The sequence below is a fragment of the Podarcis liolepis genome (assembly GCF_965112155.1).
Source record: "Podarcis liolepis genome assembly, chromosome: 15".
NCBI classification, from domain to species: domain Eukaryota; kingdom Metazoa; phylum Chordata; class Lepidosauria; order Squamata; family Lacertidae; genus Podarcis; species Podarcis liolepis.
The window spans coordinates 10,005,385-10,026,156 of NC_139566.1; the positions used below are offsets into that span (position 1 = coordinate 10,005,385).

General features: G+C 49.6%; 1 protein-coding gene across 1 annotated transcript in view; it reads right to left on the bottom strand.

Annotated features, from left to right (window-relative positions):
• Positions 1-1,348: 1,348 nt before the first annotated feature.
• Positions 1,349-20,772, bottom strand: part of KCNN3 (potassium calcium-activated channel subfamily N member 3) — a 109,990-nt gene continuing 90,566 nt past the window's right edge. The window contains exons 6-8 of the mRNA XM_083477069.1: positions 16,040-16,167; positions 15,027-15,096; positions 1,349-10,038 (exon numbers count right to left, since the gene is read on the bottom strand). Of these exons, the coding sequence (XP_083333195.1) occupies positions 9,742-10,038; positions 15,027-15,096; positions 16,040-16,167 (495 nt within the window). The 3' untranslated portion in view covers positions 1,349-9,741. The remainder of the gene's footprint in view (positions 10,039-15,026; positions 15,097-16,039; positions 16,168-20,772) is intronic.

The window sequence follows — 20,772 nt, forward strand, 5'->3', positions numbered from 1 at the left end:
ACTGTTGCAATGAAATCCTCCTTCTGCTATAGGAACACAGAGCAAGCGTGTTTGGAAGGTGTGTGGAGAAAGCACGGAAACGAACAGTGCAAAAACCCACCAATCGCAGCACCCAGCTTCCCACGGGTAGGCTGCCTCGGACGGTAGGGGTTCCATTCAGGCATCGCACCTAACAGCCAGCATTTGTCCATGCCCTCACTCCCCCTCAAATATCAGCGCATCCTTGCTGGTTTCATGGGAGTGGGGTGGCCAAGAGGCATTGATGTGCCTCTGAACGCCAGCCGCTGGGAATCGCAAGTGGGGGAAGCGTTGTTCTTGCGCCCAGGCCCTGCCTTCAATCTTCTCCAAAGAAGCATCTGGGTCAGCCCTTGAAGGGCTGGACGGATCATTGGCCTGATCGATCTGCGAGGCTCTTCTTGGAGTCTTAGGAAGCCCAGGGGTCAGCTCTGCAAACAAAATGCTTGTTCGCTTTGCCAGAAATCTGTGGCCTGTCCATTTTTTGCTTTGATAGCTCCAAAACTCTACTGGGAGAGAAAACAACAACCTCTGCCCGCATTCTCCACCAAACCTGAAGGCTGGTGATTTGCAGAACTACCGTATTTTTCGCTCTATAAGACGCACTTTTTCCTTCCTAAAAAGGGGAAATGTGTGTGCGTCTTATGGAGCGAATGCAGGCTGCGCAGCTATCCCAGAAGCCAGAACAGCAAGAGGGATTGCTGCTTTCGCTGTGCAGAATATTTTTTTTCTTGTGTTCCTCGTCCAAAAACTTAGGTGTGTCTTATGGTCTGGTGTGTCTTATAGAGCAAAAAATACGGTAGTTTCCAGGTTGTTGGTGGAGAATGTTTTGTTTTGTGGGGCTTAGGAACAGAAACACAGGAAGATGACTTATGGCGAGTCGGACCACTGGTTGATTCAGCTCAGTATTAATTATCTCTGCTGTCAGCGTCTTCCTAGGATTTCAGACATGGGGGTTTCTCCCAGCCCTGTCTGGAGGTGCCATTGGGGACTGAACCTGGGAGCTCTCGCATGCTATGCAGACACTCTCCCACTGAGCTACAGACCTTTCAAGCCTTACCTTCAGGTGCGGATAATTCCCAGCAGAGATCTCTCTAAGCCCAGTTTCAGGCTCCCTCTCCTTGGGTGGCGGGATGACGACAGAAGACTTCAAACCAGCCTGGAACCAGTTGAAAACCTTCCGCCGTGTGTCGACGCACCACGCCACGTCCCCTTGGTCTGCCAAGCGACCCGTAACCCCAGAAACAATCACACGAGCGAGCACGGTTCAGGCAAGGCCACCCTCCCCAAACTGCCCGCCTATAAACTAGCTCGTCAGATACAAAAAGAGTACTTTGAAAGTTACAATATTATCCTTTATAATATAGCAATATATTTTCATAGGTAAAATAAAACTATGGTTATGCTTTCCCCTAATAATCTTTTTTTTTAAAAAAAGAAAAGAAATAAGAAAAAAAAGCGAGCTTTTAAGTGCAGCTTCCTCACCGAAGCTCTTATCGTCTCGAGAAACGTGTCAAGCGCCAGGCTAGGTCAGACGCAGCTATTTTGTAAAGGTGTGCAGTTGCTCCGGCTGTTTGGCTCCTTTCTGATGGTGGGGGGCGGGCAGGTAGACATTTGTGGGTCAGACCATGGTGGGTTTGCTGAGGTGGCATTAGGACCGCCGTTGCCAACACCTTCTCGGTGGTACCAGTGTCCCCTATTCTTCCGCCTCCGCAGGCATTTCCAGATGATGGGTGATTATTAGCAGCGGAGAGAAGTTGTGGGAAGGTGGCTGGAACATGAGCCCACAATGGCGAAGTCCAGAGAATGAGCATAGGGTGCCTGCTGTGCCGGACCAGTGGTGCACCTCCGAGTGGCCAACTAGAAGCCCGTGGGAAACCAGCAAGAAGGATCTGAGCACAAGAGGAGTCTCCCCGCCTGAGGTTTCCAGAGGCTGGTATTCAGACGCACAGCAGCCTTCAAAGCCATGGTGGCTAGAAGCCATGGGTAGCCCTCTCTCCCATGAATTTGCCTAATCCTCTTTCAAAACCATTTAGGCGAGTGGCCAACACTGTCTCCTGGGGAGCAGGGTAACGGGGGCAGAAAGGAAAAGGGCAGAATTGAGTTTGGGCACATACCATGCCCTGTTTCAAAAGCAGTATGCCATTTCAGGAGTCACGGCTTCCCCCCCCCCCAAGAATCCTGCAGTTTAAGGATGCTGAGATTGGTTGGCAGACCATGCGCTATTCCCCCCACGGAGCAAGAATTCGCAGAGTGGTTTGACAATCAATCCCTCTTCCCGGGAGACTCCGGAAATTGTAGCTCTGAGAGAGGAATAGTGGTGTTTCCTAATAACTGTTGTTGCATTTAACAAGCCACAGCTCCCAAAATTCTTTTTTTTGGGGGGGGGGGAGAGCCGTGGCTGTTGAAGAGGTATCATAGTGCATCAAACGGTGCAGATATGACATTTATCTTGTGCCTGGCATCTCATTGCCTTGCCAGATGGTTAGCTGAAGGGGACGTCTTTGCAGAGACCTCTTGTCCCATTTCCCCACCCCACCCTTTGTATACCTGGGTGTGTCGCCTCAGTGGCGGAGATGGCTTGTTTACATTTTTTTTAAAAAAGGTCACCGGGGGGGGGGCAGGGGCTGCCGCAAGGTGACTTGGTGTCAAAAATACGCTCCAGAGCTGATGCACACATTCAAGAAGAAAAAACTAAGCACCTGATACGGCTCTGCTGAGACTGTACCACTCTGGAATGTCAGGAGGCACCACCAAACTACACTTTCTCCTCATGTCATAAATGACCAGAATGCTAGAACATAGGAAGCCATCTTGTACTGAGCCAGATGAGCTCAGGCTTGTCCACACTGACTGGCAGCAGTTCTCCTGGGCTGGCAGATGTCTACCTGGCATAATTTGCACGCAAAGCAGGGGTTGGGCTCTTCCACAGGGCCAGGGTGCCACCTCCCTAAGCTAAGCTGCAACCCCTCTCTCTCTCTCTCTCTCTCTCTCTCTCTCTCTCTCTCTCTCTCAGATGGTGACTTTCCGAAAAAGGGGTTTTAACTGAAGGGGGTGGGCATCGATCCTGCAATCTTCTCCCCTTGCCCAAAGCGGTGTAAGAAAAGCCCCAGGCTGCAGTGTTTCACAAGCTCTTTCTATAAAAACCAAGCCCATCATAACTGGTAAGGCATTGAAAGATTGGCACCTCCGGCTGCACTGAGTGTCTCGGGCTCATTTCTGTTTAGTAAAAGAAAAAAAGGGGGGCGAGAATGCTCTCTGGTGAGCGAAGGAGTTACTAGGAGGGGTGTTAAATCTGATCCTGCAGTCTGTAATCATTGCCTCCCCAAAAAACCCCTTCAATTTGTAGTTAATTGCCTAACAGCTGCCTTGGAACAGGCTGCTCTGCGAAATTCATTTAAGCATTCATCGCAGCCCATTTTTTTCTTTCTAGCTTCCGGTCCCAGCGCGGTTTTGACGGGCTCTTCTCATTTCCGGTGAAACACAGGTGCTTTGAGCGATGGCGGGAGATGCCACGGAAATAAGGGGCCTGACCTGGAGAGACGAGGAGGGGCAGACGCGGGGCTGAGATCCTGCCAGCCAAACAGATAGGATCTGACGCTCCCTTCTCTGGATCCCTGTCAGAAGGACGGGGTAGGAAGAATGAGGCGGCTTTGGGAACAGGGGTTCGCCTGGTCGCCAGGGTGAGCAGAGAGGCCTTCCAGCCGAGCAGCCAGCAATTTTCTCTCTCTAGACTGGACCCAAAAAATTTGTTCTTGCCTCCAAGCCACTGATATGCCAGAAATGATCAACATGGGGGTGGGGTGGGGAGGAGGCTAGTAACTTTTCCAGACTAACAGCCATTGGGGATCCGAAATGGCTCAAGGGAGTAATCAATTAACCCTTTCCTACTCTGTGCAGTTCTGCCATGGTTGAAACCAGCTGCTAGGAGTCCTGCAATGTGGAACTGAGTCTGCATTCTGAGTAGCTTGAGGTAGAGGGAGGCTTGCCTTGAGAACGGGAGAGTGCAGCTGTCCAGGGTTCTGAAATGGAACGAGGCTCTTTCCGTGCCAACTATATGGGCTGCCGCTGCTTCTCTTCCTGGAATTTCCCCATAAGCCCATTGCCCACCGTGCTACCCCCTACCAGTGTGGCAAAGAGGATTTGGGAGGGGTGGGTGTGCCTGCTTTGAACAGCACCTCTGCCCTCTGCGTGGAGCCTTTGAGGACCCGACCTTCTCTCTCTCTCTGAGCCTCCATCTTCACATCTGCCACATGGGGGCCAGAAGACTCCTGCCTGTCTCACAGGGCTGCCAAACGAGGATTTGCAGCAAAAAGAAACATGCAGATGAGTTGAAGTGCTAGGAATAAAGACACAGGAAGCTGCTTTATACAGTCAGACTGCTTTCCCACCTAGCTCAGGGATGTCAACACAGGCTGGCAGCAGCGGCTGCCCTGGGTTTCAGGCAAGGGACATTCCCATCCCTAACTGGAGACGCCGGGGGTTGAATCTGGTGCCTTCTGCTTGCAAAACAGATGCTTTAACAATGAGGGCTGGCCCTTCCCTTCAAAATAAGAATTCTAGTCCTCAAAGATGCTCAAGCGTGAAGCCAGTCTCTATCTTCCTCTCCTTGCGGTGGAGGTGCCCTGACTCGCTTTTATGTAGCTAAAGGAACGCAGGGAGAGGCTGCCTTATATAGAGTCAGGCCAGTGGCCCATCTAACTCAGTATTACAGACACTGACCGGCAGCTGCTCTCCAGGCAGGGGTCAGTAACAGTCCAACTGGAGATGCCAGGAATGGAACCTGGGACCTTTTGCATGCAAAGCGGATGCTCTAGTGATGAGCCACGGCTCCTTTCCCAACAGGGGAAGCTGCCTTATATTCAGTCGCAGCATTCGGCCCATCTAGCTAAGCGCTCTGCACCCTGGCTGGCAGGCAAAATGTCCTCGTTCTGATCACTTCAGACAAATCCCAGCTTTTCTGGGAGGCCGGGGGACTGACCGAGAAGACTCGGAGTGGCTCGCACCATATATAACCTTCCTCCAAATATTTCCTGGCGAAGCAGGGCCTCTCCTAAGCCCCAAACTGGCATGGTGGTGGTGGTGGTGGGGAGAGAATCCAGTGGGCGTTGTAAGGATCCTGTCCTGAAGCTCCGCTCCGTTTCCTAAGCAACTTCAATTGCAAGGAATGCGGGCCACCTACCATCCTCGCTAAGTGGCAGCTTCCCTCCCTCCCTCTTCCCCGTTTAATGCTTTCTGGTGCTGCGATGTTCGGAAAAGTCACACACAGCTGCTGAAGGGGAGTTTTGACAAAAGACCGCGCATTCCCCCCCCGCCTCCCCTGAAATAAAAACCCCACATGCCGAAAAATCACTAAAAAGCACTTAGATCTACCTGGGGTGTTTTCTCCCTTTCTTCGCTCGCAATTAACCGGAGCCGCGGGGCGGCGCGTAATTAATATCGCTGAGCAATTACACGCTTGCTTTGCCTGTTCAAAGGGAACATGAAGAGTCACCTGCTCAGCTCTCGCTGGAACGAGCCAGCGGCCGCCTCGCGGAGCTCAGAAGCCGAGCCAAGGCCCCCCCAACAACCCCCCCCAAACAGCCTGAATGAGGAGCCCTGCCAGAGGGAGGCATTTGCCTGACAAAAAAGCAGGTGGTAGCGGTTGGGTGATGCCAACAATTGCCTTGACAAAAAGGAAGGGAGGGTTCAGAGCAGAGGGCTGTGGCTGTTTTGCTCCTCGCTCCCTCTGGGAAGTTAAAGGTAAAGGGACCCCTGACCATTAGGTCCAGTCGTGGCCGACTCTGGGGTTGCGGCTCTCATCTCGCTTTATTGGCCGAGGGAACCGGCGTACAGCTTCCGGGTCATGTGGCCAGCATGACTAAGCCGCTTCTGGCGAACCAGAGCAGCGCACGGAAACGCCGTTTACCTTCCCACCAGAGTGGTACCTATTTATCTACTTGCACTTTGACTTGCTAGGTTGGCAGGAGCAGGGACCGAGCAATGGGAGCTCACCCCGTCATGGGGATTCGAACCGCTAACCTTCTGATCGGCAAGTCCTAGGCTCTGTGGTTTAACCCACAGCGCCACCCACGTCCCTGGGTCTCTGGGGAGTTAAAAGGGTGTTAAAAGCAGGCAGCGTAAAAAGAGTGAGTCCCCTTCGGGAGAATGGAGAAACCCCTTTTTTACCACCAGCAGGTGACGCCAAACTGGGAGGGATAGCTAATGCTGCAGAAGAGAGAATCGGGTTGCAAGATGGCCTTGACAGATTGGAGAACTGGAACCAAACTGACAAAATGAATTTCAATAGGGACAAATCTTAAGTTTCTCCGCCTAGGAAGGAAGAACCAGCTGCAGAAATATAAGAAGGGGGGGGGGGCACCTGCCAGTAACATATGTGAAAATGGTCTAGGAGTCTTGGTGCACTGCAAGCTGAATCTGAGTCAACAGCGTGATGCAGCAGCAAAAAATACTAATGCTATTCTAGGATGCATCAACAGAAGTGTATAGTGTCCCGATCAAGGGAAGTAATAGTACCACTGTATTCTGCCTTGGTCAGACCACACTGGAATACTGTGTCCAGTTCTGGCACCACAGTTGAAGAAGAAGAAGATTGAGAAGCTGGAAGGTTTGCAGAGGAGTGTGGCCAAGATGATCAAGGGCCTGGAAACCAAGCCTTATGAAGAACGGTTAAGGGAGTTGGGTTTAGCCTGGAAAAGAGAAGACTCAGAGGAGATATGATAGCCTTCTTCAAATATCTCAAGGGCTGTCACACGGAAGAGGGAACAAGCTAGCTTTCTCCTGCTCCGGAGGGCAGGACTCGAACCAATTACAAGAAACGAGAAGATTCTGGCTAAACATTAGGAAGAACTTCCCAATGGGAAGAGTTGTTCAACACAAGAAGGTGGTGGATTCTCCTTTCTTGGAGGTTTTTAAACAGAGGTTGGGTAGACATCTGTCAGAGATTCTTTGGCTGTGATTCCTGAATTGCAGGGTGCTGGAGAAGGGGTGCCTTCTAACTCTATACTTCTATGACTCTAAGCACAAGGCGGCTGGGCTAAGCATTAAGGCTTCATACACAACAAAGCTGGGTCAAGGCCATTGACATCCAAATGTGGGGAGTGTGGGTTGCTTCTCTGAATTGTTCTCAGGGCCACAAAGTTACTCGGGCAGAGAGGGGAGAATCTAATAGTCTCCCCTGAAAATGTGTGCATTCTTGGGGATTGGGGACCCTCGTACCTACGAGTCTGCCTCTCCCGTTATGCCCCACGAAGAGGCTCAAGATCCATAAACAGCAACACCTTAGTGGTCCTGGGCCCTAAGGAAGTCAGATTAGCCTCAGCCAGAGCCAGGGCCTTTTCAACACTGGCTCCGGCCTGGTGGAACGCTCTGTCTCATGAGACCAGGGCCCTGCAGGATCTGATTTCTTTCCGCAGGGCCTGTAAGACAGAGTTGTTCCTCCTGGCCTTTGGCTTGGAGCCAATTTGATTCCCTCCCTCCCTTTCTTTTTTCTTTTCTTTTTCCTCTTACGAGGAGGCTACATTTTAATATTTTAATGTTTCAATATTTTAATGTTGTATTTTAATTTTGTTTTTAAATTGTAATCATTCAACTTGTTTTTATTATTGCTCGTAAGCCGCTCTGAGCCCGGCCTTGGCTGGGGAGGGCGGGGTATAAATAAAAAATTATTATTATTATTATTATTATTATTATTATTATTATTATTATTACATTCTCATCCCCTGCCTTCAGGTAGGCTCCGGATCTGAGCCTGTGGTGTATGGAGGGATTTTAATATCCAAAAATGAATTGTTTGGAAGGCCTTAGATTTTGCACACTGCAAAATGGTACTCTGCCTTTTCTCCAAGGGAGATCAATCAAGGTAGCAGGCACAATTCTCTGCCCCTCTCTACTTTAGCCTCACAACACCCCTGCGAGGTAGGGTTAGGCTGGGATACGCTAACCGCTAATGCGAACGGCGGCATTTTACGCATTTCCGAATGGGCTGTAGCCGAGTGGGAAGGGCTCAGCCTGGGCTCAATGAATCAATGGTAGGATTCAGACATGACTTAGACAGCGGTGGCGGGCAAACTGTTCAATCCCTGGTGTCTCCAACAGAGCCTGGATACGCCCCCTTGACTGAAACTCTGGACAGCCGCTGCCTGTCAGTGTAGACAGCACACAGCTAGATGGACCAAGGGTCTGACTCTGCATTAGGCAGCTTCCTAATGATTCCTAGTAATTGTTTTTTCAAAGAAGCTGTGCACTCCACACCCCTGAAAAATCCCAGGGCTTGTACACCCTTCAAATGCAAGCCAGTGGTATTTCAAACCAAGCTTGGAACTGATTTGACTGCCAGTGGCAATTCAGTTCAACCACTTTGACCGCAGTTTCATTAACCAGTGTGCAGCCTAATTGTCTATACGGCAATTCAAAGCGGGAGCAAACCAATTTAAGTGCCAATAGCGAATTACATTTAAACCGGGTTCAAACCAGTTCAGTCACCAATGGCTGTCAGCCGCGGAGCCTTTGAAAGTGCAGGACTGCCCACCACCATAAAAAACAAACAAACCTACAATTCCCACGGTGCTTTTAGGGGGGAGGGAAGCCCTAATAATAATAAAACGTTGATGAATCTGGGAAGCCCAGGTGAGAGGTTTGTAATGTGGATAGGCCCTTGGAAACTGCAGCGGCAACGCAGTTCAGGCTGGTAACCGCAACGTTTAAAGAAGGGTCGTGGCGATGTGGTCCAAAGGGATGTGATTTTTCAAAGCACCACTGGCGAACTGAAGGGGCTTGGGGCGATTCTCTCGGGAGGACAATGGAGAACAACTTCTCTTTCGCTTTGTGTTTCTTGGAGCGCTCAGAATCTGAGCAAACCCATTTCCTCAGTGGCAACCACCTTGCCCGTAGCGAGGGGAGGGCAAACGCCAAGCCATCTGGATGCGTCGAAATCGCTGCTTCGTCTCCGCCAAGAACAGCTTTAGTGGTGGAAAACTTCCGATTTCTCCAAGTCAAGGTAACTCTTCTTAGGCCTCAGGAAAAGGTGACACCTGCCATTTCCCCTTTTTCTTAAAAAACAAAACAAAAAGAGCAGAAGAGGCCACAAAGGGTACCTTTACGGCGGTCTCTTTGGCAAAACCAATTCTGAGGGAGCTGGAATGATACCTCGAGACCTTTGCCAAGATTCAGCAGAGGAGGAGGGGGGGAAGGGGGGGGCACCTGTGTTTCGGCCAATTCGCCACCTCCCCGGTCGCCTTTTGACTTTCTTCGGCAAGACACTTAATGCGCGGAGGGGAAGAAGGAATAAGAATGTTTTTTAAAAATAAAAATAAAAACAACCAGGGAAGAAAGAAGGAGATGAACAACCCCAATGCCAGTGGCTTGGGGTCCAACACAGTGGAATGGTCCCCCTACCTTGCGCCGTTGCATCGATGCCCTTGGAGTTGGCTTGTTTTTCGATTTTTGAAGACCTGAGATTGAACGTGGATTCCTACGGTCCACCAAACGCCGCTGTGAGGGGCTCTGCCGAAAACGCCTGTTTCACACCCCACCCAACCCCGACAACAGGGGGCGCTACCACCGAGACGAGCCCGCATTGTTTCCAGGCGACCCCACAAGGCGGCGGCCGGGGTCCTCTGCTCTCCCCTCCCCCCACATCCGGGGCCAGGATTGACACCCCCACACGGATAACAAAGACCCACGTGTGCGTTTGTGTGTTGTCGTTTCCCTCACGTCCGACGGGGCTCAGCAACTACTGGAGCTGGTATAAGGGGTGGGGAAAGAGGTTGAGCTGACCCCCAAAGGGCTGTCCGAGAGCGGCGTCTGGGGGGCGCCCACGCCCATGCTCACCCCCCGGGCTTCGAGGATGGTGGCCAGGAGCTGCTGCTGCTGCTGGCACAGAGCGTCCGTGATAAGCAAGGGCAAGGAGTGGAAGCTGCTGTTCAGCTGTTCCAGTTTGGACTCCAGCCCGCCTATCTGCTTCTCCAGGTCTTCGCTCCGGTCGTTCAGTTCCGTGATGAGGTCGTACATGACATTCTGCATCTGTTTAATTAAAAAAAATGTGAAAGAAGAATTTTTATTTTTTAAAAAAAAGAAGAGGCAAATTAGCAGGCTACATTGAAGTCAGAAGGGACGCGGGTGGCGCTGTGGGTTAAACCACAGAGCCTAGGACTTGCCGATCAGAAGGTCAGCGGTTCGAATCCCCGTGACGGGGTGAGCTCCCGTTGCTCGGTCCCTGCTCCTGCCAACCTAGCAGTTCAAAAGCACGTCAAAGTGCAAGTAGATAAATAGGTACTGCTGCGGTGGGAAGGTATACAGCGTTTCTGTGCGCTGCTCTGGTTCACCAGAAGCGGCTTAGTCATGCGGCCACATGACCCAGAAACTGTGCACCGGCTCCCTTGGCCAATAAAGCGAGATGAGCGCTGCAATCCCAGAGTCGGTCATGACTGGACCTAATGGTCAGGGGTCCTTTTACCTTTACCTTTATTCGGGTCACTTAGGGTTGTATCCCACAAATGCAACATTCATTTAAAGCACTACGATACCACTTCAAACGGCAGTGGTTCGCTCCCGCAAAGGATTCTGGGAGCCGTTGTTTGTTAAGGGTACTGGGACTTGCGAGGAGAGGTGGGATTATTGTAATAACCTGCAGTTCCATAAGGGTATATATTTGAATAAATGAATAAGTTAATTTGGATACGCAGAAGGTATTAAAAATAAATTTAAGGAACCACAGAAGGAGAGAGAAGGAAGTCAAGTTTTGAAACGTTAAAATGACCGTAATATTATTGAAATGTATAAAACTGAAAATCACATTTTATTTTTTTAAAGGGGGAAAAAAGAGTTGTTAGGAGATCCCCGCAACCCCCCTGGAGAGCTACAAATTCCAGAGCTCCCTGCGAAGAGGGATTAAATGTTAAACCATTGTAATGAATTTGCTGAACCAATTCTTAAAAGGGATACAAAAAAGGGAGGCGTGAGGAAGTCAGGAAAATAAGTTAACTAAAGATGAGAAATTTAAAAAGAGGGATTTTTGTTTTCTTTTTTATGCGTTTCTTTTTTCTTCTTCTTTTTTATGTTTATATAAAACATAATTTGTATTTTTGTATTTTGTAATTTTGTATTTTTCTGTTTTTGTATTTTTCTGAACTTTTTTACTGATAAAACTTAATAAAATATTATAATAAATAAATAAATAAATAAATAAATAAATAAATAAATAAATGTTAAACCATTGTGGATATCAGGGCTTTTATTCAGTTGGAACTCGACGGAGCTCAGTTCCGGCACCTCTCAGGTGGGCGCCATTGCCATTACAAGAGAACAAGGACGAATGAGTCCATGGTGAGCCCCGGCCCGTGTTTTTCTAGAAAAATTGGTGGAAACTGAAGCTCTGCGAGGGGAATGTGGGCCTAGGAACCAACTCATAGGGGCTGAAAGGGCGTCGCTCCCAATAAAATATCTGAGGGGGCTGTGATTATGTGGGGCGGGGCTTACCGACCGCCTCCAATATTTTATTCAAGTTGGGGAGGGGGGGTGCCTCTCCTAATGACTTTCAGCACCCTTAACAGTCGGGATTCCCCCGGAAGACTCCTGGGAACTGTAGTTTGGCCCTCTCTAACAAGCCCTGGGGAGGGACGCGGGTGGCGCTGTGGGTTAAACCACGGAGCCTAGGACTTGCCGATCAGAAGGTTGGCGATTCGAATCCCCGCGATGGAGTGAGCTCCCGTTGCTCGGTCCCAGCTCCTGCCAACCTAGCAGTTCGAAAGCAGCTCAAAGTGCAAGTAGATAAATAGGTACTGCTCTGGCGGGAAGGTAAACGGCGTTTCCGTGCACTGCTCTGGCTCGCCAGAAGCGGCTTCGTCATGCTGGCCACATGACCCGGAAGCTGTACACCGGCTCCCTTGGCCAATAAAGTGAGATGAGCGCCGCAACCCCAGAGTCGGTCACGACTGGACCTAATGGTCAGGGGTCCCTTTACCTTTAACAAGCCCTGGGGATACCCCCTCTCCTCAAGCCACCCGTCTCTCCAGGCCACACCCCTTCACCAGCCCTGCTTTGCACCCTCCTCAAGTGTTTTTGCCTAGCTGGAACGTGTCATGAAAACCAGCTTAAACGGGAGGGCAGAGAGGGATAAGCGTGTGGACCTTAGTTCCACAGGGATGGCCAGCAACCTGGATGGTTAGATAGAGATAGATAGATAGATAGATAGATAGATAGATAGATGATAGACCAGCTTATAAAACACACTTGGGGGTACAATCCCAGAAGGAAAGCAATTTTATCTAGAACCCCCATTGGCCTCAAAAGAGCACTAAGAAAACTCGCAGCATACTGTGAAACTGAACGTCTCAAAATCAATTATCAAAAGACCAAGATACAGTGGTACCTCAGGTTACATACACTTCAGGTTACATACGCTTCAGGTTACAGACTCCGCTAACCCAGAAATAGTGCTTCAAGTTAAGAACTTTGCTTCAGAATGAGAACAGAAATCGTCCTCTGGCGACGCGGCAGCAGCAGGAGGCCCCATTAGCTAAAGTGGTGCTTCAGGTTAAGAACAGTTTCAGGTTAAGTACGGACCTCCAAAACGAATTAAGTACTTAACCCGAGGTACCACTGTACTCGCTTTCGGGGGGAAACCAAAGCTTAGAAGCTGGGAACCTTCAAGGCCATAAATTAGAACAAGTCACAAATTATAAGTATCTAGGAATGGTGGCACAGGCTTCAGGAACCAACAAACCTGGATGGTTTAAAAAGAGGCCCGACAAATTCGCAGAGAATAGGGCTATCAACAACTACTAGCCACAAAGGCTAATTGGGAGGCAGTATGCTTCTGAATACCAGCTGCTGGAAAACACAGGAGGGGAAAGAGCTCTGAGGCTCAGGCGCTGCTTGGGGGCTTCCCATAATAATAATTTATTATTTATACCCCGCCCATCTGGCTTCCCCAGCCACTCTGGGCGGCTTCCACAAAGATCAAAAATACACTAATATGTCATACATTAAAAACTTCCCTGAACAGGGCTGCCTTAAGATGTCTTCTGAATGTCAGGTAGTTGTTGTTCTCTTTGACATCTGGTGGGAGGGCGTTCCACAGGGAGGGTGCCACTACCGAGAAGGCCCTCTTCCTGGTTCCCTGTAACTTGGCTTCTCGCAGTGAGGGAACCGCCAGAAGGCCCTCAGCACTGGACCTCAGTGTCCGGGCAGAACGATGGGGGTGGAGACACTCCTTCAGATACACTGGACCGAGGCCGTTTAAGCAAGCAAGCAAGCAAGCAACAAGCAAGCAAGGAAGCAGTGAGCTCCATTAGGTAAACACATTTCTTTCCCTGCTCCACGCACCGCCACCCGTCGCAGGTCTGAGCCGAGAAGAGAGTGTGTTATCACTTCCTTCCACAGGGTTGCCTGGCAACCAAACGTTCGGGGAAGCCCCGCATGGAAGGTGCCAGATCGCTGCCTCCCACCTCTGCCACCGCTCCCTGACTCAGAATCCCCATGCAGCCGAGAGAGGCTGGAGGGAATGGATTTCGGGCAAGGGGGAGGAGGCAGCCTTGTCCAGGACTGGAGCTGGCTCGGAAGAAAGATCACGGCTGCAATGTGGGGTACCCTCATCTCCCTTCTGGGGTTCCTTTGGTGAGCATCTTCAGATCAAACCCAAGTACAGTGGTACCTCGGGTTACAGACGCTTCAGGTTACAGACTCCGCTAACCCAGAAATAGTACCTTGGGTTAAGAACTTTGCTTCAGGATGAGAACAGAACTCACTCGGCAGTGGCACTGTGGCAGCGGGAGGCCCCATTAGCTAAAGTGGTGCTTCAGGTTAAGAACGGACCTCCGGAACGAACTAAGTTCTTAACCCGAGGTACCACTGTAGGAACAATGCAATTTGGGTACCATCCTGACGTCGGGCATGGTATAGTCCAAGCCAGTCCACAGATACATACTGTAGGACTCAAATCGCCTCATCCTATCCCCCATCTCCTAAATCAGGCATGGGGGGGACCTCCGGCTTGGACCACAGGGGTCCATGCACTGGTAACCTGGTTACTGCAATGAGCTCTCTGTGGGGCTGCCCTTGGGGGTTGGTCTGGAGGCTGCTGTTGCAGAACACAGTGGCTTGTGGGGGCAAACTCCTGCTAGTGTATGGGCACCTGAAGGGCAGGAGGAATTTGCACTGGTTGGCAATCTGCAACCAGGCCAAGCTCAATGGGTCTTTAACTGTTCTATTTGTTTTGTGTGTAAATAGCCTGGAGACGATGGTTTAGAAGGTGCTGTGGGTTAAACCACAGAGCCTAGGACTTGCCGATCAGAAGGTCAGTGGTTCGAATCCCCACGACTGGTTGAGCACCCATTGCTCGGTCCCTGTTCCTGCCAACCTAGCAGTTCGAAAGCACGTCAAAGTGCAAGTAGATAAATAGGTACCACTCCGGCGGGAAGGTAAACGGCATCTCCGTGCGCTGCTCTGGTTCGCCAGAAGCGGCTTAGTCATGCTGGCCACATGACCTGGAAGCTGTACGCCAGCTCCCTCGGCCAGTAAAGCGAGATGAGCGCCGCAACCCCAGAATCGGCCACAACTGGACCTAATGGTCAGGGGTCCCTTTACCCTTTACTTTAATATAATAATAATAATAATAATAATAATAATAATAATAATAATAATAATAATAATAAATGTGGCCCTCTGAGCCTCTGTCTGGCCCCTAGGACTCTCCCCAAAGCACTTCTGTTCCCCAGGCCACACCATTCCCTGGACCTGCCTCCTTTAGCGTTTCTGCCATTCCTGAGCTCTAGGTAATGCCTCTTTGGACGAGAACATATGCAGAAACTAGCCTACTGTATAAAGGTAAAATCTGCATTCGTTGCTCCACCCACTTTTGCCTCTGGCCCCGCCCACCCCAGGCACATGGCCCCTGAAAAGTTGCCCAGGAGGGAATGCGGCTCTCGGGTTTTGGGAAAAGTTTCCCCACTCTTGTCTCAAATTCCGGGAGAGAGAGAAAGAGAGAGAGAGAGAGAGAGAGAGACGGTTACCTTAGAAAGATCGACCAGGGTGTTGGCTTGGTCACTCAGTTTCCTCTGTTCCATCTTCACACCCCTTAACCTGGAAAAGGGGCGAAAGAGCAACCAATCAGCTCGCGGGCATTAAAAGGTGCGTCCCGCCTGCCCACCCAATCCAAAGCCCAGAGCTCTGATTCCACCTGTTGCCTTGCTGGGTTCCCAATGAGGACTAGAACATTGGCAAGCCGAGCCTTTGCCTGGAGGTCAAACACTGCCGGCGGCGCTACCGGAGGAAGACCCGTAGATGAGCCCCTTCCCATTCACCTGTACACCATCCTGGATTAATCTTATGTTGGCTAAATTTGCACCCGCACCGGGACGGTTTATTTTATCCCACCTACCTGATTTTCAGTTTACTTCATCTTTAACAGTTTACATATATCATAATTTCTAACCATCTCCCCCCCCCCGCTTACTTTAACCATAAAAACTTCACATTTTATCACTTATAAAATACATTATCTTCTACTTCTAACCCTACCGCCTATATCCACTTCCAAAGCTATTCTAAGATTTATTAACACATTTTTTTCAAATATTCCTTAAACTTCTTCCAATCTTCTTCCACCGTCTCTTCTCTCTGGTCTCGGAGTCTCCCGGTCAGTTCGGCAAGTTCCATATAGTCCATCATCTTCATCTGCCATTCTTCGATAGTTGGTAAATCTTGTTTCCCCTGTCACTTGTTAACTGACTTTTTTTAAAAAAACTTTTCTTTCCCAAAACAGCAACCTGGGGATGCTGTGGACTCAACTCACAGCATTCTGCGTGCAAGGCGGCTGCTGTTCCACGGACCCAAAGCCCTTCCTCAGCTGCCTTAGGGCGGAAGCAGCCCTTTGCTGCCCCTAGCGCAGAAAAGCCTTGCTCCAAATGGCTACAGCGACTCCTGACGTCCCAGGAGCAGCTCTCGGCAGGCTCTGCAACCTGCTATTCCTTATAGTTAGGAGATGCCAGCGTGGCGGAACAGAGGAGAAAAAAGCCCAGCTTACTGATGAATGGCTTGGAGGAATTTTCTCTGGTGTTTCCGGACTTTGGCGTGGTCGATTTTCTTCAGCAGTTTGGTGTGTTTGTAGATGAGCCAGGTCTCCCGCAAGACATTGGCAGCCGCGTTTTTGATCTGCAAGTGGAAAGAAGAGAAAGCCGGGCCCCGGGGTTAGCTCACCTGCCCAGGTGAAGTGCACCTTTTCCTTCCCTCTCTTCCTCCCCCAAAACAGCACATAGCCAACATCTCCATGAAGGATTAGGCAAGCTCACAGAGCAGAGGGCTCTCACCAAGCCCTTTATTTTCCTTTTTTAAAAAAATTCATTTTTATTGGGGTTTTTTACATATCATTTTCAACAACCATTTAACCTAACTTCTTATCTTACACAACGTTTTAGACTTCCGCCAACAACCTCTGATGATTTCCCGTTCTTTATCGCTTATTCTGCATTTCTTAATTTCTCTGTTACTCTTAATTATCATTAACTAATGATTCTCTTCATAGTCTTTCTTGCAATATTTCAAACAGTCCTCCTTACAGAACTTCTTGCAATCCTACTAGCGTAATCTGTTTGTTACAATTGCTTATCAAGTATTTTCCATCTTCAGGAAAAACGTGCCAATTCTTTTTGCAGCTGACATTTTGTTCCTTCCAGGCCCAAGGAGGAGGGACCAGCAGTCTGGGAAAAAGTTCAACATTTGTATAAAACAGCAGATCTTTATTTGCGAAAAAATAATAATCCTAAAAGTGGGGACAACGACCCCAAAACTGTCCAATGAGGGCTGAGTAGGCCCTCTTAATCATCTCTCTCTCTCTCTCTCTCTCTCTCTCTCTCTCTCTCTCTCTCTCACACACACACACACACACACACACACACACACATAGAACTCTCCCTGGAAAAGGTAGACTGCGCCTGCCCAAAGAGGTTCCATTTTGAAACCACAGCTCAGAGCCACCGATGAGCACCGACACGCCATTTGTCGGGACGGCTTTCCCCTGAGCTAGTGGCTACCTCCGTAAAATTTCACAACTGCAAATCAGTGTTAAGAGGTGCGGAGGCTGGCTGTGGTTAACCCAGAACACATTCACGCCTTGCATTCAAAGAGCTATGACACCACTTTTAACCATCGTGGCTTCCCCCAAAGAATTACTGGAACTGTAAAAGGTGATGAGGGTCCTTTGGCTTCCCCCTCCCCCAGCCCCGCAGCTTCGGCATCGCTCTGGGTCCCGTTCTGGGGGCTGGGGTCGGGGGTAGCTCGGGCTTCCCACGCCCCAGCCCCGTGCCTGGGGGGGAAAATAAATTTTCCCCCTTTATTTCCCCTCCCCCCCAAATCTAGGTGCGTCCTATGGGCCGGTGCATCCTATAGGGCGAAAAATACGGTATATATTTGGTATGTCTGAAAGGTCCCCTTTATTGCATAAGCCATTTTCGTGGGTTTAATTTGTAAAGGGAGAGGTGGGCCAGGCCTGAGATCCAGACTCCATGCCGCCCCTCTCTCCACGAAGGCCTCTCTGCCTCCCTTTTAATCCCGGGTGGGTGACAATTCTTAGTACAGAAGGAACTGCACTCTGCGTGCTGCGTTTCTGGGGACGCCCCAGGCCAAAGCGTGGCATCCTGGGATCTGAAAAGCAGCCAGCCCAAGATACACAGAAGGAGTTGCATTAGATGGACTAATGGTCTGACCCAAAAAATACCAGAGATTCCCCAACCCTCTGGTAATAAGCTGCTGTGCTAAATTTTGCATCCAGTTTAACTCTAATTGTATTTTTAAAACTGTTTTTAATACTGTGTTTTAATGCTGTAACCTGCCCTGGGACCTTAGGGTGAAGGCAGGTTTAATAATAATAATAATAATAATAATAATAATAATAATAATAACCCCCTTGTCACCCATTCCCTCAACCCAGAGAAGGATCTCAAAGAAACTCTAACGGCCTGGGTTTGTTGAAATCAGGAGAAGCATTCCAGGTGGTATCGGGGTCCTGAGCTGTAAAGAGCTTTCTAGGTCAAAACCAGCACTCTGAATTGCACGGGGAGCCAATGTAGCTGTTAACAGAATTGGTGTCATGCGATCTCGTTTGCCTTGAAGCTGTCAACAAGTCGGGCAGCCGCATTCGGTCCTAACTGAGGCTTCTGAATCATTTTTAAAGCACATTGCAGTAGTCCGACCTTCCAGTTACCACCGGGGCCACAGATTCCTGTAGCCAAGTTACCCCATGCCCTGGTCTGGTTGTAGCTGGGCCACCAGCCTAAACCGATCATGTTGGCTGGGGTTGTGTGGCAGTTACATGCAGCCTACCCCTGTCTATTAGTAGTATTAATTATAATTATTATCATGTTGTTGTTTAGTCATTTAGTCGTGTCCGACTCTTCGTAACCCCCTGGACCAGAGCACGCCAGGCACTCCTGTCTTCCACTGCCTCCCGCAGTTTGGTCAGACTCATGCTGGTAGCTTCGAGAACAGTGTCCCACCATCTCGTCCTCTGTCGTCCCCTTCTCCTTGTGCCCTCCATCTTTCCCAACATCAGGGTCTTTTCCAGGGAGTCTCCTCTTCTCATGAGGTGGCCACAGTATTGGAGCCTCAGCTTCAGGATCTGTCCTTCCTGTGAGCCCTAAGGGCTGATTTCCGTCAGAATGGATAGGTTTGATCTTCTTGCAGTCCATGGGACTCTCAAGAGTCTCCTCCAGCACCAGAATTCAAAAGCATCCATTCTTTGGCAATCAGCCTTCTTTATGGTCCTGCTCTCACTTCCATACATCACTACTGGGAAAACCATAGCTTGAACTATGCGGACCTTTGTTGGAAAGGTGATGTCTCCGCTTTTTTTAATTATTATCATATTAATGATTAATTCATTCATATTTATATCCCAGCTTTCCACCAAGGAGCTCAAGGCAGTTGCATGCTTGTCCTTCTCCCTGTTTTAAGCCACACAACACACCTGGGAGGTGGGCTAAGCTGAGTCAGAGACTGGCCCAAGGTCACCTTCATGGCCGAGTGTGGACAAGAACCCAGGTGTCCCCAAACCACTACCCTAGAGCAGGTATGGGGAACGTTTGGCCTTCCAGGAGTTGGTGAACTACAACTGCCATCACTCCCAGACGTAGGTTATGCTCTCTGGGGCTGATGGGAGTTGTAGTTAAGCAAAAATAAGATCTGAACAACTCTTCTAACTCACGGAATCCTTGAACCTCCAGATCAGGGGTCAGCAATTTTTTTCAGCAGGGGGCCGGTCCACTGTCCCTCAGACCTTGTGGGGGGCCGGACTATATTTTGAAAAAAATATGAACGAATTCCTATGCCCCACAAATAATAATAATAATAATAATAATAATAATAATAATAATAATAATAATTTATTATTTGTACCCCGCCCATCTGGCTGGGTTTCCCCAGCCACTCTGGGCGGCTTCCACAGAAACAAAAAATACACTAAAATAAATAACACACAAATAACACACAGATGCATTTTAAATAAAAGCACACATTCTACTCATGTAAAAACACCAGGCAGGCCCCACAAATAACCCGGAGATGCATTTTAAATAAAAGGACACATTCTACTCATGTAAAGACATGCTGATTCCCGGACTGTCTGCGGGCCGGATTTAGAAGGCGATTGGGCCAGAACTGGCCCCCGGGCCTTAGTTTGCCTACCCATGCTCCAGCTGCTGTTGCTGGATGATGGCTCCTGCCTGTCCCTGAACCCTGAGCCTTGCTGGCGAGGTCTGATGGGGGCAGCAACAGCATCCAGAGTGTCACAGGGCCCCTGCCCCTGTTCTAACAGAGGACGATGAGGACTCAAGCTGTGACCTTCTACATGCAAAGCATGTGACCTGCCCGCTAAGTGGCAGAGCCCCTCCCTCTGGAGGAAAGGAGCTTCCTTCTGGATCCAATTAAATTATCTGCAATGTGTGGTTAAGCTAATGCCAATAACAACTCAATTTCCACTTTGATTCCCCAGCCCTGGAGATGCCACACCGAGTAGCTAATACCTTTTTAATTTACAGGGCTATGGAGACATTTGCAAAGGGGGTGGGGCTGGCAACTGGCGGAAGGGAGAGGGGCAGGCAGGCAGCTCACAGCAGCAGCAGTGCAGTTTCCTGCCCCAAAGAAAGAGAATCTTGCCTGGAACCTGGGAAGATGGCTGCCAGTCAGTGTAGACAGTACTGAACTGGTGGTCTGACTCAGTCAATTATTATACAGCTTTCTGAAGACATCTGAAGGCAGCCCTCTATTGGGAAGTTTTTAATGTTTGGCGTTTCATTATGTTTTCTATATTCTGTTGGAAGCCACCCAGAGCAGCTGGGGCAACCCAGCCAGATGGGTTGTTTGTTGTTGTTTAGTCGTTTAGTCATGTCTGACTCTTCGTGACCCCCTGGACCAGAGCACACGAGGCACTCCTGTCTTCCACTGCCTCCCGCAGTTTGGTCAAACTCATGCTGGTAGCTTCCAGAACACTGTCCAGCCATCTTGTCCTCTGTCGTCTCCTTGTGCCCTCAGTCTTTCCCAACATCAGGGTCTTTTCCAGGGAGTCTTCTCTTCTCATGAAGTGGCCAAAGTATTGGAGCCTCAGCTTCAGGATCTGTCCTTCCAGGGAGCACTCGGGGCTGATTTCCTTGCCAGGTGGGTAGGTATAAGCAATGTTGTTTTTTCTGGGGGTACGCATACCCCTAAACATTTTGTAAATCTAAGTTTTGCCTCATTGAGGGGCAGTATTTCAATATGAGTAGGAAA